At 29.1% G+C, this 15,849-nt stretch overlaps 1 protein-coding gene across 4 annotated transcripts in view; it reads left to right on the forward strand.

Moving 5' to 3' along the window:
• Positions 1 to 15,849, forward strand: part of spir (spire type actin nucleation factor) — a 713,663-nt gene that overhangs the window by 397,031 nt on the left and 300,783 nt on the right. For all 4 annotated transcript variants that reach the window (XM_075355415.1, XM_075355416.1, XM_075355418.1 and 1 more), the window contains one exon: positions 2,678 to 2,831. In XM_075355415.1, the coding sequence (XP_075211530.1) occupies positions 2,678 to 2,831 (154 nt within the window). The remainder of the gene's footprint in view (positions 1 to 2,677; positions 2,832 to 15,849) is intronic.

A 15,849-nucleotide genomic window follows, 5' to 3' on the forward strand; every position in this document is an offset into this window, starting at 1 on the left:
ATATGTATTAAATGTGGATTTTACATTTTTTTTAATAATTACGGGAATTAATTTTTTTTAAATAAACCATATTTATAAAGTGATTAAATAAAATTACATTTTAAAAAATTGATTTGTGTTAAAGCAATTCTCTCTTCATATGAATTAAATTAAATTTTTAATCATGTCCTAATACTTTTTTTTAATTAAATATTTACAAAAGTGTATTACTAGATTTACATGATTTTGTTACGTGCGCAATACATCCTTACGTTTATGTTTATCCTTTAAAAGTATATTAATTAATTAAACAGATTACTGTTTACCTTTCCTTTGAAGAATAAGATTAAGTTCCATAACTATAGTGTATGTAATACACTGAAAGCGTGTCAGTAGTGCGCTGTGGTATACCCTCCACTACTCTTAACATTAGTCAGCAACTTCACCTCACACCAGCAGTCAAAGTTGTATATTCCAAAAGGTACATCCATTAATTTGCAATGACTGGCACCTAATCCAATTATGACGTTATTATTATAGTAACGAAATATGTTCTGGTAATTTTTTATTACAAATAAAATCATTTATGCGTAATATTTTGTTCAAGATGTATATGAAGTATATGGTTTTTTTTCAAGCATGTTAAACCAAGGTTTTGCTATAAATAAACGATAAAAATGACATAATACAAAAGTTTATGAAATGATTTGTTCATATTATAGGCTATAATGTTATGATTTTCTTTGACGGGTGTATTATTTACGAAAATTATTTTTAAACAGCACGTACTGCTTACGTAGCGTAGAAGGGTAGAGGGGGCAATTAGAGGCAGTTTACAGGGAGAACTTCCCTTTAGATTTTACATACGCTATGACTCTTGTTTACCGGGTATTTATCTTGGTTATGTATAAATTTCCAAGGAGTTAATCTGTACTTTGTTAATATATTGACCGGTCCAAATTCCGTTTGGTTGCGATATGAAGGGGAAGAGCGAAGTACAAACGTTGCGAAACTTATTACTAGTATTGAACTATTTATTTCACAAAAAATATATTAGAATAATATACAACAGTGCACCTTAATCGTTTGCATAGTTGACTTATTCAGTCTAGTTAGAAATAACTGCCTGTATAATGTAGCAAAAGATTAGTAATAGAATCACACTTTGTCACTACGTAATAATTTACTGAATTTTTTCTAATGTAATGACTAACTGAATTTTTTACTCGGAGCTTGCAATATACAAGCTTATACCTTATAACATTTGTATAAAATTTAATATTTTGTCAAAAGAGGTGTAATTTTCAGTTATAGCTTGTGTATTTATATTAGAATTACTTTTTGGTAAAATTTTATTTGATAATTTCTTCCTTCTGAATTGATTCTTCCGTGTTTCTTTCAAGTGATCAGAAAGTTTTTGTTTCAAATTATTATTTTTTATGTTCTTTAGAGGTATAATCTATTTATTATAGTTTTTTTAACCTATGATCTTATCTGCAGTAAGTAAGGAATTTCCATGAGATATCAATATATTATAAATTTGCTATGAATTCTCCACCTCAGTATTTATGAGATTTTTTTTATTATAGCTTCTTAAATTTTTGTTTTGTGTTTTGGTATCTTTATTTATCTTCTATTTTACTTTCACTGAAATTTTAGCAATTTTATATTAACTACCTTCCACATGTATATGTCGTACTGTACTCAAAAAATTAATCTAGAGATGAAGTTTTGCCTACCTAGCGGTCGAATTTATATTCAGATTGTTAGTCGTTCATCGGTACAACCTACATATACAGTTATATTGTTTTATTTCTGTTTGAACATGTTTGATTAAAATAAAATATTTCTTTTAAGTCCTGAATTTTCTTAGAAAAGTCTGTTTTTACTTCCTTGTACGAAGTGAAGGAAGGATTGTGATCGCGAAAAATGTCGGTTTTCAGATTTCAACGGAAATATTCATTTTGACCACCCCTTAATCAATTTTGTTCGGCGTAACGTCTGTCACGTACCTATCTACGTGTGTGTGTGTGTGTATATGTCGCATAACTCAAAAACGATTTGCCGTAGGTTTTTGAAATTTCGGATTTATGACTGTAAACATCTTGTTTTGCACCTCCCCTTTTGATTGCAATCAACTGAACCAAAAGTGTCCAAAACAGCCTTAAATCCAAAAGAAATTGGATTTTGAATTTTTCTTAACAGCAGTAATAAGCCTTGATTGAGAGCTTTTCAACGATATATCATAAGTGATACTTATTTTCATTGGTTCCAGAATTATAGCCAATTCAAATTTTAATTAATGAAATATTTGGATTTTACGAGGGGAAAGAACTGACTTTATCTCCTTTTTTTGTTAACTTTTTCTTAATTTAAATATGTTGATTTATTAATAATTATTAATCTCAAATTGTAAAATGTTTTTACTATAAATAATGAATCAGTAATAACAATAAAAAAAAAATATGAAAAAATATTTGATGAATGAAATAAAATTTTATGCACTTTTCATTTAAAAAAAAATGTGTATGTAATATAATAGGTGTATAAGGAAGTCATGTGTCCACATCAGATATTTTTTCTTCAAATTAATATTTAGTTTTACTTGGTTGAGGAAATCGTTTTAATTTGATACATTACTAATATTAATTATTTCTATTAAAAATTAGTTAATATTTTCTCATGAATTTTATTACAGGCATCTGAGAGAAAATTGGCACCCAAAATTATGGAACCGTCTACGCCGAGGGAACGATTACTAGAATCAATAAAACAAGGTGAAGTTAAATTAAGACCATTGTTGTCACCATTTTCGAGAAGTTCGGGATTGAGGGCATCGCTAAACAAAAAAGGTAAATTTAACTTAAATAATAATTAAAGTAAAAATTTCAATTCAAACCTGCTTTTTTACAAACAAATTAAAGCTCATTAAAATATTGCAGAAAGAACAAATTTCACCATAAAACACAATTTTATATATGGTACATAAAAAAAATAAAAATAATTACAGGTTATTACAATAGGACGTAGAAAAGGCTGTTGAACAGTACATTAACTCATGCAAAATCATCATATCTGCAGGAAATAGGATGATATATACATTACAGTCATCTAGTTTGTACCTCAACACATTTACTCAAAATTCATTTGTGAGGCCCTACTACATGAATTGGCTGTTATTTTCAGTTTCTTTAAACTTCTCCAGTTATTCTACTGAAAATTACAAACAATTTTAGTCAATTTTGTAACAATATCTGCATATTCTTTGGGTAGACTCCCATGGAACAGTCAACGAGGGAGGCCTTATTAGACCTCTTTCTTGTTCATAGATGTGATTGGTTGACATATATAATTAAATAAAGCAAGGAGAAAATCCATTTCCTGGGCCAGCTTTTTTTTTTTTTGTAACAATAAATCTAATTACAGTGGAAGGGCAATACCCACGAGCAGATGTATAGAGCAATTGGAGTCGGTCTTAAACATCTAGTTTACTATTCTAAAAGTATCACTCAAAGTTGTATGATTTTTTTATACGTGAGTAGAATTACATCAACAGGACAAGCTTACTAAGTGGATGAATACCTCATAGCTATGGTGCTAAGGCTGACCCCTTAGCTTGTGGAGTTGAGCTCTCCACCGACTCCTTTCTACGAAATTAGTTCTGGCTGTTAATTTTGATTTGCTCGTAACACAGGACACTAGTAAGATAAAGAGCGATCAAAGGAACTCCTAGATAAGCGAGTGACCAGTAAATTCCAAATTTTCATTACGTAATGTCATATTAAACCATCTCCGAGCCAGCCTGTTCAGTAGGTGAAAGGTGGCCACTTCTTTCTTTTGAAGATTAGATTTACTTGATTATGATCGTAGTATACAGACAAAACTTCCAAACCATTCCTTAATGCCTATTCAGTATCTTCGAAATCTGTGTCTGACTGGTCAAAGCCAAATCACCGACATATAAAAAGTGGTTTAAGGTAGATACTATGGTCATTTGTATAAATGTTAAATAACACTGACGCAAACACATTACTCTGAGGCAAATCTTTCCTTGTAAACTCTATCCACTATTTTTACCATTCAGAGTAATAAAAACCAGAGTATTTTATTCAGAGTATAAAACGGTTTATAATTAAATTTCCTTCTGTGTTACTACCTTAGTAAGATTGAAATCTAGTAATATATCAAAACTTAATTAGTAACTAAATCACTCTTTAACTCATGATCACACTGCAGTAGAAGATGATAATCTAGAAGATAATCTTCTACACAGGTAAATATACTTTTGCTGTGCTTGATTTACTATTCCACAAACCACCCTTCTAAGCAATTAATGTGGTTTTGTGAGGAATTATTCAATTCAGAATTAGCTACTCAAAGAGGTTATATGTATGACAAAATAGCGAGATCGGATGATAATTAACAGAATACCAAGGAATTGGTATTCTGTTAATTTAGAATGTAAATATAATTTGGAATATTCTGCCATATGCGATATTTGTAGGTCTACAGTATTCCACAAGGTGTAATGTAGTGTGCATGATATAAAATCAAGAAGATTTACTGAACATTTTACACACTTAATGAAACCACTTGAGCTTCATTTTCACTGCTTTCCTTTTCCTCCAAACACCTTCAACTGATTCTTCATCAGTGTTCTCTGATTCATCTTCACTACTATCATAACCGCTGAGACTTAATGATAACTTTGTCGACTGCATCTTTCCAAATTTCATATTTAGTTCAAAACTCATATTCAAATTTGATGATATTTTTGCAGTATGATGACCAGTTTTTAGTTGACACTTTCATTATCATATATCTAAGTTCTCGCAGTATGATTAATGACATGTCACCGGTTGTGTTATGACATGTTATGGTTGTGATATGTCATCTGATGTGTCTTAAATTTTGCCCAAGCTAACTGGATGGGATTTAATTCGCACATGTTAGGGGGAATTCATAGTACAGAATGACCATGTGGGGCCAGTAGTTTATCAACCTTGTATTCTTTCTATTTTGGCGGCAATTGTTGTATCAACTAAAATAGGTCAACTTTCCTCAACTTCTCATCACAATGAAAACACCATTTTGCCCCAAGTAGTTGATCATGTCTCCTTTTAAAGATTATTTAACCAGCACTTTATTTTCATTACGTGGTATGGCGCGTTGTTCATAATGATAACACTTCCTTATTCTAAATTTAAGGTTACTCTCTTTTATTCAGAACTCAAAATTCGCAGCATTCATTTACCCGTGGTAATGACCCCTCAGAAGACCCGATGTGAACGATTACAAGTCTCTTGGACACAATGGTAGTTTTAATTGTTCCCAAGATATTTTTATTTTGCCAACATTTTTGAAAATTTAAATTGGTATCTACTCAAGTTTCGTCTATAAAATGTATTTTTCCTTCCTTTGTTCTAACTTACATAATTTTCTGTAAATATATACATTTTAGATTAATTATGTCTTGTCTTTCCATTAACACGTTACGATTCAAAGGACAGGTCTTCCATTTAAAGTCCATTTCTGTTAAAATTTTCCGGACAGTGGTTCTTTTTCTTTTAAATCTGATTCGCTCTTTTAAGATCGGAAGAAGTTTTAAAATTGTCGGGTCAACTTTTTGTCGGACTAACAATCTTTGATTATTTTTCTAATAACATTCCGATCAAAACTATCGATGTCTGCGTTACGGTAATGACGCTTATTTTTTTCCCAGGAGTTGATAGCGATTCACCTGTACTAACACGACCTTTTTTTTTATAGCAGTTACAGTTTTTCATATCACTCTACAGTATTTTGCTGCTCGTTCGATAGCTTTAGTTAGTGAAATCGTCAGTCTGTTTAATTTTTTCTCTTCCTTGCAACAATCTATGTCGTGAGCAAATAATTCTCTTTCAGGGATATTTTACCTCGTTTTCGAACATTCGAATCTTTTTCTATCATAATTATTAAAACTAACTTAAAAAGTTACGTAATTACAAAACAAAAATTAAAAAAACACTACCGCTATGTATTTCAAAAATGAACCATAAATACCAAGAGTGACAGTCAAAACACAACAACGTTTACTTGACTAATACTTTTAGAACGAGTAGTTGCAGCTCATGCGCATGCTCACTAAGGCCTTTTCCCGTATCCCGTCTACAACAATCCATGCCACTTCTCGTGGAGGCATATTTGTAATTGTTGAATTTGATTATCCATACTGCAACTTTACTGCAGATCAATCTTATCTACTTTTTAAAATCTACGTTCAATTCATCCATACCAAAGTTGCTACTGTTTTACGTCGAGAGGCAACATCTAATCCTTTAATCTTCAACTGCGAAACAGTGACGACTAATGAATGAAGGTAGTCCTTTTAATACATTTGTTACCTTCAAGTTTTTTAAATAATTTCTGTACATGTCTGTTGCTGTATTTCATATTAATAGTTTTAAGATAGTTTTTATTCCCTCAAAAAAAGGATTCTTCTCATATTGGGAGGTGTAATCATTATAAAGATCTATTACGTCACCTTCCGGTAGATAACTCGACAACCTCTGGTAATTTATTTCCTAGAGACCTCACTGATATATTCCTAATTAATAAATTGATCTCAATCATTCTCAGTGTATTGGGGGAGACAGTGCTTTGTTGTCCAGAACCAATTCGTGTTTTTAAAATGCTCTTTACCGTTTACAGTTAGATTTACAAAAAGAATATTAACATGACTTACTACTAAAAAAAAATTATAGTGTTTGTGGACACATTATAATAACATTTATTAAAATCGAGAATTATGAAAGCTGTTTTTATTTTATATTTGCTTTATGCCAATTTGTACGTAGATGAATGATTTATGTATCAATTTTTTGTACTGTTCAATTTTCTATATTATCGTAGATTTATAAACGTATGAATTTTTTTATGTAGAAAGTTAGTTTAAAAATTCTTGTTGAAACAATAAATTGAGCTTTGTATGAAATTATTGCGGTTACATATACATTTATAAGAGAGAGATTTTATTTATGAGAAACTTGTTTATTTTGTTGAATCCGATCGTTGTACTGTTTAAGGAGTTGTCTGAACACCGTACTTTCGGAACGTACGGGAAATTCAGAACTTGTCAGTTATAAATTACTCTAAAATTTATTTTCTTCGATATAATGAAGTATAATCTTTTTCCAATTATACATCCTTAAATGTTTTTTTATCTTAAGTGGAAAATTTTTATTTGACTTGGATAATTCGATACCTTTAATAATATCTGTTTGTGAATGAAATATCATGCGTCTGGATGAAGTTTTCTAGAAACACCTTGTTTAATATAATTTTTCTTTTATTAAAAATTATTCAGGTTTGATCGTATTGTTTCATTTATTAAATTTTAATTTTATTTATTGCTTAACAGATATTATTTATTTAAATTTTATCGCTTTATATAAAAGTGAATAAAATATCATGTGAAAATATTTTATTTGTCTAATATTTTCGTTATATTTATGTAAATCGATTTATTAGATTTTATAAAGTTTGTAATTATTTAAGTTGATTTAACCTTGCAGAGTAAGTTTTGTAGCTTAAATTCCACACTGATTGAATGAATGTCTCTTTCATTAAAATTTACTGCTGTACTCAGTAAATTCCTATTACAAGTTTTATTTGCTGTAGTCTTTTATTTGTTTTCGTTCCTGCTGTAAGGAGATATTTATTTTCTTTTATTTTAAATTATTTACTTTTAAGTAAGTGCTAGTTTTTTCCAAATCAAATTCAATAAACTTTTCTACTTGTATCTTCAATGTTAATGTAATACTTTCTAAAAAATAGGTTTTCCTTTTTTATTACCATTTCTTAAAATTCATATTATTAAGCCTAAAAACATAAACCATTTGATATCGTATTTATAACTTAATTTAAAATTGTTAAAATTTGTTATACTAGTCATCTTTGTTGGAATGTTTTCATACAATTATTAATCTTAGCTCGTATTTGATTAGGAAAGATCATCACTAACATAAATTTAAAATCCAAGCATTGTAATTTATATTAAGACCGTATTTACATGATAAGCATCGCAGTCGCAGTTTGGTCTGCAGTTTTGTACTGCAGTCGGATAGGAAACAGAGTATCCGGAGAAAGATTCGTAGACAGCCTTTTACCTAGACACACATTAAATCTAGTTTCCCACATCCTTAAGACGGTTCCAATGGATATCTAGCAACAAACTTGTCGGAGAGGAAAGGATCAATTGTTAGAAGAAATGGTGAGTACTGATAAAGAACTCTACTTACGAGTAGAGTAGAGTTAAGTAGGTGCATTGATGGCGCGCTCTATTTCTAGAAAGGGATCGCGAAATAAGACAAATACATCTACTCAACTTCAGGCCCGTTCCTAGAAGTGAGCACTCGTATCTCTCATATTGTTCGGGTGACGGGCGGAATTGATTTTATAATCTCAGGTTTTTTCTTAGCTTGTATTTTTATATAAAACCATATATACTGGATAAAAAATTATTTTTTACAGGTACAAAAATATTTTTATGAAATATTGAAGATAGATTTTTAAAACAAGCAACAGGTTGAGCATTAGGCTTAAATTTCTGTTTTAAAATTTAAAAAAACAAAATATCGTACCTGGTTTTTCAAATACTTACTAGGAGATGCTCGCATACCTCACCACTCTAGCCACACACATAGTCCCCACGGGAAGCCCATAACTGTTAAACAGAAATTTCTTAAATTTATTTTTTTTTGTGTTTAACCTGCGGTTCCACCGTTAGGTATTGCTTCAGAGGATGAGAAAAACACGAAAAAGAAAGATAATATTAAAAAATGCATCTCAAAAAAAAAAAGATTAATATGAAGGGAAAGAAAATCTTAAGACAAAGGAAAAATAAAAAAATTAAGAGAAGTGGATAAATATAAAGAGGAAGAAAACGTTAAAACCAAAGAAAGAATAAAAAGATTAAGAGAAGATGATAAATATAAAGAGGAAGAGAACGTTACGACAAAGGAAAGAATAAAAAGATTAAAAGAGCGTGATGAATATAAAGAGAGAAAATTTGAAAACTAGAGAACGTGTACACAAATTAAGATCAGAAAAATTACATCAAACCAAGAGCGATTAAATGATTGGCAACAAAAACAAATATAAACGAAATAATGATCAACACCGACTTGAGGGAGAATATTGCCCGATAATATCAGAGGAGTAACGAACTAAAAGAAAAGATTTTTTTGCAATTTATTAAAGATCCAGCATGCATGCCTCAGTGTATATGTTGTTCTTGTGTGGGTCTATTCTTCAGTTATTTTTTAGTTAACTTTAATGTAGATAAAATTAAACAGAGATAAACTAGAAAATTCAAAAATAATACGATTCTAAATTGTAATTTTGAATTAATATTAAATAATCAGATGTTTCACCAAACCTATTACATTTACACATATGTAATAATGCCTATTAATTACGTATACACATTTTTAAGTCCATAAAATTTTATTTCACTAATAACTTCTGATTTTTTTTTATTATTGAATAATTTTTTATTGTATACCTTTTTTTACAATCAGAAATTAATAATTATTAATAAAAGAATTAATTAATAATAAAAAAAAAGGAGATGAAGTCTGATTCGAGCCGATGTGCTTTCCCTTGTAAGTTCCAAATATTTCATTAATTAAAATTTCATTTGACTATAACTCTTGAACCAATTAAAATAAGTACGACTTATGATATATCGTTGAAAATCTCTCAATTTGGGCTTTTTACTGCAATTAAGAAAAAGTCCAAAATCTAGATTTTTTTTGGTGATTTTCAACTTTTTTGGACACTTGGTTCAGCTGATTGCAATCAAAAGGGAAGGTGCACAACTAGATGTTACAACAGTCCTAAATCCTAAATTTCAACATTATACGGTTAATCGTTTTTGATTTATGCGAGATTCGTACACACGTATGTACAGATGTCACGCCGAAACTAGTCAAATGGATTCAGGGACGGTCAAAATGGATATTTCCGTTGAAATCTGAAAACTAAAATTTTTCTCAATCACAATACTTCCTGTACTTCGTAGAAGGAAGTAAAACTATATTTAAAAATTAGGCTATATTTAAATTTAGGCTATAAACTCTTTAATATGCTTGTAGATATGACGTCTGGTATTCCTGTACAAGTATACTTATAACTTTATATGTTGTTTATCAATCTATAGAGAATTGTTTTTAGAACATTGTTTTATTAATCGTGTTACTACATGCGAAACGAGAAGTAACGATTGGTTTTAGACTCTCAGTCCATCGATACAGATTCATAAGAATATGATACGTGACTCGTTTAAACGTTTGATTTTTCCTGATTTAACGATGCACTATAAAAATTAATTTTATAAATCTATAATTATTAATTAAAAAATAAGATAAGACCATTTTAATTTCATTATTTTTGAGGAAATGAAATATGTTCACATTAGGGAAAAACCTCTTAAAATAAGCTATTCTAGAATATTTCTTGAGTTTATCAAAAATTTTAATCCATCGAGTATAACTTATTGAAGAGTGTCTGTAATTCAGAAAAACATTTATGGGCATATAGAAATAAAATACAGAAAATTAGTAGAAATTTCAGTACACTGAAGGGTTTTCCATAATCACGTGCAAAACAATTGAGAAAAACATTTAATTGTATTTTTATTTTTTTTACGATTACATCGCATTTTTCACTTAATAGCTCTTCGATGAGAACTTTTTTAATTTTGTAGATTAAGAACCTCTGATGTACCGGACGTAAATTTTTTTTCAGAAAACATCACTGGAAGAAGTTTTAAACGAAGATTACATGGCCATGTAGATAACAAGATGTTTTTTGCTTGTCTTAATCGTTACTGATGTTTTATATCTAGCAAAATGTTGTCAGTAGCGTAGTTATACATAATCTACCATCTTTTTGATGTTCAAAGTATTGTTCACTCGTAACTTCATGAAATTCAGCTGAAAAGCTTGAGATAACATATGTAATACGTATTACATTTACATCCGTTTTAGCGGTTAGTTTTTGTCTTTTAAAGAAATCGGATCCCGCATTACATAATGTAAGTGTTTTTCAATTCTTCTGATTATGTGTAAAGAACATTTTATCTTTTATTGCGTAGTTATGCAATTTTTTTTAGGTTAAATGATATACTGGTATGTACGTAGATAATATTTATTGGATACATTCATATATTTTGTGTATTGAGTATTGTAAATTGTGATATATATATATATCTAATTATAAATTGATTACGTATGTTAATACATGTGCGCGTCCTTTTTACACCATTGGATGTTCTGATAATAGTCGCTGGGTCATCTGTAAATTCACCCACAATCTTTATATAGTTGGCCATTACAGAGGTGTTTACCGTGTTGTATTTGGCTACAGTATCATTCAACTGATAATTATACCTTGTCTTCGGAATTAATTTTTATTTTGCAAGTTATCCACCCTTTAATTATTTCGAGGTTTTTTGCTTGTCTCTTTGGTTTTATATCTTCTTTTTTTTTTCTTCCGGGTTTAAAATGTTGGTTTACGTTGTTTATTATATTGCGTTTCCTTACTACTTCTTCTGTACGGTTATTATATTTAATAGCTTTTAGAATTCTTTAACCAAAGTATAAATTCATAAATTTTCATTCTTTTATTTTCACAATAGTCACAGTTTTCATTACGTTTTCCAATTTTTTTAGCCAACTCATTTAAATTAACTGGTTAACTTAAACAAAACAGTATTTTTGGTATCCTAGTTTTAATTTAGGTTCTGTTTTGATAATTTCTTTACTCTAAAAAAGAATTTCCTTTTTGGGATTAGCCATCAAAGCGTTAAAGGTTAGCTGTCGCATTATTTATTGGTATTTAGAACAACTCTTTACAAACAACTTTTAGAGATAGAAAGTTTATTAGTCTGCACTTATAAAAACTATTTTGATATTTGTTTCCAATCAACTTACCTTATAATATGTCAAACCAAGATTGCTCTTCAGATTAAATAACGAGTTTTATTACCATTTTTAACCATCATATCATAATTAAAATTAATAATAAAAATGCATATCCTAATAATTAAAAAAAGACTTCGGCGTTTTATTCCGATGATTTTTTTTCTTCTACACAAGAAATATTTTAGTTATTGAGATATTAGTTAAATTGTTATAACTTAATTGTGAGTATGTTTGTTAAAATCTCCCAAAAACAGTACTCGAAGTACATTTAAAAAATGATTGATAATTTTGTATCAAGGAGGATTCTTTAGGAATGAAGTTCGTAAATTTCCTGATTGTGAGAAGGAAAGATCAGTATCCGGAAAACGTTTTTTTTTTAGAATAAACTGTGTACAAGCTGCGGATGAGTCGTAGAGAAAATTTATATATATATAATTTTTTTTTTTTAAATGTCATTGAATTGAACAACTCGTTCCCGAGTTACATTCAAATTAATAGTTAACTACGTAAGTTAACTATGATAATAGAACCCCGAATTTGCTCATCTCCACGAGGGACAACTTTGTTTTAGAAGCTAAGTTGATTCTTTAGTATTTTTTCTTTAATATTTTCAAGGGGATGGGATCAGCCCTTGTATAATAAATTTTGATAAATCCTTTTCTCTGTTGTAAAATGTTTCATTTTGATCTGGCTAATACAGGCGTGGCCAACAATTTTACCTCCGGGGTGAATTGGAAAGAAAACCTTTTTCACGAGCTGAACGAAATATTAAAATTAAAAAATATTAAATAAAAAAACGATTCATTTAAGTAAACAAAATTGTATTATGGAATTTGTTGTACTTTTATGTATATTCATTAAAGAAAAAGTTTGTTCACAAATATAACTTGAGCTGAAGATTACTAAATATTTCTTGGCAAGTTTTTTTTTAAATTTCCGTATTTTCTATTATTCAATTGCTTATAAAACCCTAATATTCAAAAACTTTTTGCGAGCCGCATAAAGTCATTATACAGGCCTTATGACCACGCCTGGGCTAATACGTAAACTAATCATCAAACGGAATAAAAGAATGAACTATATCAATTCAGCAGATACGTATAAGTAAGTAAATTAATTCATTTAATTTCATTAATCGCGTTACTGATTGTTTGAATACAGATTTTAGGCAACATGATGTTATAATATATGTAGATTAAATGCACATATGTACTTATTGCTACATGGTTAGATTACGCGTTGCAACCAGTAATACAAATAATTATGGATAAAATATTAGCATTTCCTTGAATTAATTTTAATTAAAAATCAAACAGAGATTAGTTATCGGCAAGAAAAATAATGTGTTAAATGTAATAAAATGAATGTATGTAACCTAGAAATACTTTCAACTGATGGAAATATTACAATTAACAACAAAAATATGGAATAAAATTACAAAATTTACGTGTACAATAATACTTGGATAGAAGTGAAACAGTCAATTCCCCACCATCAGAACAAAACCTAAGTGGTGGTTTTCAGCTTAAACACGTCAATCAATCTAAATATTGACCGTTTTATATTTAAAGAAAATTATTTATCTAAAAATATCTCGGTATCAGAAAAAAATAGCTTATTGTATCAATATTTAATCGCCTCTATAAAATAATAAATTATAAAAATAGATTGTCTGCTATTAATAGCTTTAAAGCTAACTTCGTAATAACGGTAAAAAATGGAGATGTTTTTTTTTATTTAACATTTCTTTTTCTCTTTAACTCATAAAATTTCCTTCCATTATAAAATATGTTTACAAAATAATTTAAACAAATATTTTTTTAAATTATCCTTTTTAATTAATTTTTAACCTAATTCGACTTTACGCCCGTGCAAACCGCACAAGAATAATTAATTATCCAGTTATCGAACTTTCTTATCTGTCCTCGCTTCATTTGGTTTTATTCATCCAACAGTAATTTTTCCATCTAATTTTAGTGAAGAATAACTTTTAAAAAAGCTATTAGAATGTTCGTATGAGATCCTGCAGCGCCTTGTATCTACAGTAGTCCACAGTAATATTTTTTTATTTTATTTCAGTATTTAGAAGTAATTTATGTTGTCCGTTGGTTGATGTTTAGGTGAGATTATACAAAAAGTTTCATTGACTAAATCAGCGTTTCTCAATCTGGGGTCGGGAAATTAGCCTACAACTTTACACGTAATGAAAACTTTTTATGAAAAAAAAAAATTTATTATAAATATTTAACTTTCATTTATAAGTTACACATGTAAATAAAATAAATTAATTAATGGTTTCGTTTATTTTTTATTTAAAAGGTTTTCCATACATGCATCTATGTTAGAAACACACAAAACCAAATTGTTTTCAAGTGATAAAAAAGATTCCTATGTTTAGTTTTAAGCGCAACCATAGACGAAAAACCTTTTCACAGAGGTATGACGTGGCGAAAGGGATTAATATTTTCAATGAATAAATTTCCGTATCCTTTCGACTTGCAAGCCAAAACGTATCTAAATCTTCAGATGGGAATTGTAGTTGTAACGTTTTAGCGGCAGATATTTCTGAGCTGGTCGTGGTATTTTAATTATCTTTCGAAAAATTACAAGTGTTTGCTTTTATGATCCGGATGTTTAGTTTCTAAATGTGGAATTAATTTTGATGGCTTCATGCTTTCGTCGGAAAGGACTTGAAAACAAACAACGCAGTGTGGCTTTCCATCCATGAGGTAAAACCATAATTTAAAAAAACTGTCATCGTACAGTCTTGTGTTTTTACTAATCGATTCACTGGATGTAGAGGTTGACTTCGGTTTTTCATAAATTTATCCATTTTACATAATCTAATTGAAAAAAAAAACAAAAAAAAAACAGTTACACCGTTTGACCGCATACTAAAAAACTGAAACCTCAATTATTATTTTCACTGAAATTACCCTTTTAAAAATTTAAATAAAGGTACCAGACGCACGCTTCGCATTCGATACTAAACTGAGTTTCTGCAATCCCTTATGCTTCTTTTATATTGCTGAGAGCACGACTTGTTCAAACGTATTATATGCATGTTCGAACATGACGCTCTCACAACGAATATTATAAAAGCAGACCAAATTACAAGGAGCACGTACATATCAAGTTGGAACCTGTAAATTAGTCATGTTTGTACACTTCATGTTTGCTTGTTGCAATAGTTTTAACTAGGTTTAATTAGGTTGTGGTTGGGGGTGGGGGTCGCGAAATATTCATTGTATATATTTTTTTTTGAGGGTCTTTTTTTTAGTTAAAAAGGTTCACTGGACCAAAGGAATAAGTTAGATATTTACATTTATCATGATATTATGTCATTTCTCTAGGCTGATGTTAATCGTTTTGTTTTCATATAACGTTAAGAGTAAGAGGGAGGTAGTTTTTCGGCAGTTTTTTAAGGTATGATAGATAAATGTCATATTATTTTAGCTACACTTTACTCTTCGCAGTTAATGTTACTGATATTTTTTTTATTTCAAATTCTATTTCTTCACCGTTTTAATAATGCCAATTTTTAATTATAATCTTCGTTTTCTTATTAAAATAATTTCCAATTTTTAAAAATAAAAATTGGAATCTTTTGGATTGAAATATTTTACTTCAGAAAACCGCTGATGACTGGAAAACTACCTGTCCAAAAACGAAAAAAAAACTTTTTTTTAATGTTTTTAGTATTAAATTTCAGCAACGAAATGATATTGCGTGAGAATAAGAAGAAAAATGGGGATTAAAATAAGACAACCCTCGGTTTTTTTTAATCGTTATTACAAAGCTACATTAAATTCATGGGCAAGGATATAACGCAACTATTATACACTATTTAATATAATTCAATGATAGATCATAAAAATATATACTCTATTAGTATTATTATTAT

This window comes from Lycorma delicatula, chromosome 2 (genome assembly GCF_047948215.1).
Source record: "Lycorma delicatula isolate Av1 chromosome 2, ASM4794821v1, whole genome shotgun sequence".
Taxonomy (NCBI): domain Eukaryota; kingdom Metazoa; phylum Arthropoda; class Insecta; order Hemiptera; family Fulgoridae; genus Lycorma; species Lycorma delicatula.